This window comes from Sphaeroforma arctica (genome assembly GCF_001186125.1).
Source record: "Sphaeroforma arctica JP610 unplaced genomic scaffold supercont1.287, whole genome shotgun sequence".
Classification (NCBI taxonomy): domain Eukaryota; class Ichthyosporea; order Ichthyophonida; genus Sphaeroforma; species Sphaeroforma arctica.
In genome coordinates this window covers 23,881-28,088 of record NW_014040271.1, presented here as the reverse complement: position 1 = coordinate 28,088, position 4,208 = coordinate 23,881, and the positions used below count along the sequence as shown (strand labels likewise).

At 40.6% G+C, this 4,208-nt stretch overlaps 1 protein-coding gene across 1 annotated transcript in view; it reads right to left on the bottom strand.

Annotated features, from left to right (window-relative positions):
* SARC_04843 (hypothetical protein) overlaps positions 1-4,208 on the bottom strand; it is a gene marked incomplete at its 3' end in the record, with an annotated part of 7,964 nt that overhangs the window by 2,142 nt on the left and 1,614 nt on the right. Inside the window, exons 3-6 of the mRNA XM_014301305.1 lie at positions 3,086-3,242; positions 1,702-1,820; positions 525-729; positions 307-395 (exon numbers count right to left, since the gene is read on the bottom strand). Of these exons, the coding sequence (XP_014156780.1) occupies positions 307-395; positions 525-729; positions 1,702-1,820; positions 3,086-3,242 (570 nt within the window). The remainder of the gene's footprint in view (positions 1-306; positions 396-524; positions 730-1,701; positions 1,821-3,085; positions 3,243-4,208) is intronic.

The window sequence follows — 4,208 nt, the reverse complement described above, 5'->3', positions numbered from 1 at the left end:
TATATATATATACATGTATATATATATAAATATATATATATATTTATATATGTATAAATATATTGAAAAATATATATGCATATAAATATTGTTATGTATATATGTTTATATATATATATATATACTATAATATAATAATAGAATATAATACTTTAATGACAATAACATATGATAAAATAATAGAGAAACAATTTAAAAATTTAATAATATAACAATATAATGAAATACAAATAATAATAATATCAATAATATATATATATATATTAATATATACATATATATGAGTGAGCGATCTCCATGACATACCCTTCCCAATGAAGACGTTTTCGCCAAACGTATTGTTCGCACCAATGAAGGCATCAGGCATGACGATCGAGTTCTTCCCCAACATGAAGCTGCAAGATCCGTACAAAGTGAGTCATCACGGCAATCACTACCTAAGCATCAAATACAGTTCATCGCAGACAACACAGCAAATAGCCCAATACCCCGTAAACAGTATGTGCATATGCATGCACACATACTCTTCCTCCACATTCACTCTCGCGCCGATGATGGTGTGCTGGTCGATATACGCCCGCGAGCCCAGAGTGACCTTATACTCGAGCTGAACATCCGGTCGCAGGGTGCAGTTGTGGCCGATGATACTACTCTTGCCCACGTTAACGCGATCATGCAGATACACGTCAGACGCAAGGATGGTTTCAGCGCCGATTTTGATATCCTCACCTGTGTGTGGGGTATGAAGGCAATAGCAAGGTGTGGAAAACGTATGAATCAATGGGTATTGTATGTGCGTGGATATCGGATGTGTGCATAAATCGTACCGTATATATGTTATAGATAGATGAGGGTACTAGATAGATAGGGAAAGCATATGGATACATGCGTGCGATATGTACGTGCACATTGGATGTGTGCGCAAGCCGTAGTGTGTATGTCTGTTGAATATACATATCGGACGTAAGGATGGCATCAGCGCCGCTTTTGATATCCTCGCCCGTGTGTGAAGAATGAGATATTGCACAGATATGAAATATGCATGAACACATGCCGGCTTGTATGTAAATACCCATTGTATTTGTGCGTAAATCGGATGAGTGTACGAATGCTGATTGCTTCCGCCAAGAAACATAGATAGTAATAAAACTACAAATTCGTTTGTCTCTTCCGGACCACTCACTACTTAGATTCACTCTGCAGCTGAGTCCACGCCACACCAACGCAACGCCCTACCATACCCAAAGTAACGCCAATGGCAATGATCACAGATACATCGATATACTAATCTTTGGGGATTTGATGTCTATTACCGGAAGTTACTCCGGCTTTTCAGGCGCCAACTCCACATTGACCAAAAAAAATACATCAAAACACGCATATAAACAGTCTGAGTTTGACCACACCACTGCTCAGTATCACACCACCGCCCACACTCTCAGCCACACCACAGTCACATCATACCCAAAGTTACGCCAATGGCAATACCACTCAGTATCACACCACCACTCACACTCTCAGCCGCACCACACTCACATCATACCCAAAGTAACGCCAATGGCAATACCACTCAGTATCACACCACCACTCACACTCTCAGCCACACCACACTCACATCATACCCAAAGTAATGCCAATGGCAATACCACACAGTATCACACCACCACTCACTCTCTCAGTCACACCACACTCACATCATACCCAAAGTAACGCCTATGGCAATGATTGCTGATGCATCGATATGCGTGTCCCTGGCGATTACGGTTTCTGTTTTTCGGCGCCCGTCGCCTGCAGCGCGTCTGCGGTTATACCTATTTTGACTGGGAGTGAAAGATTGTGTGTTTGTATTTAGGTGTGTGTGTGTGTTTTTTGTATTTAGATATATGTGTGTGTGTTTATATTTAGTTATCTGTGTGTGGTTTAATTTAGTTATGTGTGTGTGTGTTTATATTTAGCTATGTGTGTGTGCGTGTTTATATTTAGGGATGTGTGTGTGGTTTAATTTAGTTATGTGTGTGTGTGTTTATATTTAGCTATGTGTGTGTGTGTGTTTATATTTAGTTTGTGTGTGGGGTTTAATTTAGATATGTGTGTGAGTGTTTATATTTGTGTGTTTTATGTTTAGTTATGTGTGTGTGTGTGGTTATATTTAGCTATATATATGTGTGTATTCGTGTTTACAGTTATTTTGGCTGGGAGTCAAAGATTGAGTTTCTACATATAGTTGTGTGTTTGTATGAGTACATTCGAATTATACCTCTTTTAGCTGAGCGCCGAAGAGTATTTTTCTATATTTTGTTGTGTGTGTGTTTTTGTATTCGAAATATACCCCCTCTGGCTTTGAGTCGAAGACCGTGTTCCTATATCCTATTCATTGGTGTATGCATGTGTAGGTGTGAGTGTATTCGAAATATACGCCCTCTGGCTTTGAGTCGAAGATTGTGCTCCTATATTATTTTCATTGTTGTATGCATGTGTGTGTGTGTGTTTTCGAAATATACCCCCTTTGGCTTTGAGTCGAAGATTGTGTTCTTATAACCTGTTCATTGGTGTATGCATGTGTGTGTATGCGTGCTGCGTCATAGTTGCGATGACGCGCGGGAGAGCACGTCATGGCCGGGAGGTTTCACGACTTATAGGATAAATGATTTGGGGCTAGGGAACAGAATTCCAGGTCCTATTTGTGAGGGTTTAAGGTTTAGGGTATAGGGTTTAGTGTAAAGGGGTTTAGGGAGTTTGCAGGTGTTGTGTATCTACTTTGCCCGGAGGTCCCGGCCCCAAATCGGCATTAAAGACATGTTATGACAAGTATATGGTGATTCCCAGGTACAAATACAATACGAGAGTATGTCCAGTAAATGCAACGATATATTGCAGACTTTAGATGACGAGAATGGACCGCAACAAGTAACGGTAAAGACCCTGCCATGACACAGACACAGACACAGAGACTGCTCATGTGCACGAGTATACACGGACGATGGAATGTATATATATATATATATATATAATAATATCTATATGTGTACGATTTTATCAACAAGCACAGTAGTATAATCAAGCGTAGCACCCGCCCCCTACCTACCTGCCAAATATGATGTTATCCCCTGGGTCGATGTACTCCATAGCTATGCTGACGTAGTTGCCTATTACACAATCGTCGCCTATGGCCACGTTGTTCCCTAGAAGAACTCCGTCGCCAAACTTCACATTCTTGCCTATCGACACATTTTCACCCATTTCTGCCAATGAAAAACAACCAACCAAATAATATATAAATGAATGAAGAAAAGGATCAGATACAATCAGAGACCGTCACCAGGCCAGCTTTGGATTGCCTGTACAAATGCTATTAAATAGCAAAAACGTTCAATCGCGCGCGGGTACAAAAGATGGTGAGTGTGTAGACACGTGTATGTCGGCGGCACACAGGAAGGTCGTATGTACTTTACAAATCATTGATACAAGGACCCCCAACTGAACCAGAATGGTAGGATACTACCTATGCGTATATCAAGGGATACAACCACGGCACGAACAAACGTTCTATTCATAAAACCACTCTACGCCCAAACCATAAGAACAGGACGCACAGAGAGCACTGGAGTTTCAACCGACATATACACCCAGCACACATACATACATTACATACATAAGCGCACACACACCCTGACCAACATACATACCACGCCACATACATACATATGTACATACATACATACATACATACATACATACATACATACATACATACATACATACATACATACGTACGTACGTACGTACTTACATCCATACATACATACATACTTACATACATACATACATACATACATACATAAGTAATTTGATAGAAGCCCTGCACAACACAAAAAAAACAGCCATCGATACTGCCCATACGATGACACACTTGTAAGTTTTAATACACATGGACACATACCCGAACCAACCCCCACACCACCAGACAATCAGCATAAACAGCTATCGATACTGTCCTTACGATGACACACTTGTAAGTTTTAATACACATGCACACGCACCCGAACCAACCTCCACAACACCAGACTATCAGCATAAAACAGCTATCGATACTGTCGTTACGATGACACACTTGTAAGTTTTAATACACATGCACACGCACCCGAACCAACCCCCACAACACCAGCCTATCCGCATTATCAGCTATCGATACTGTCCTTACGATGACA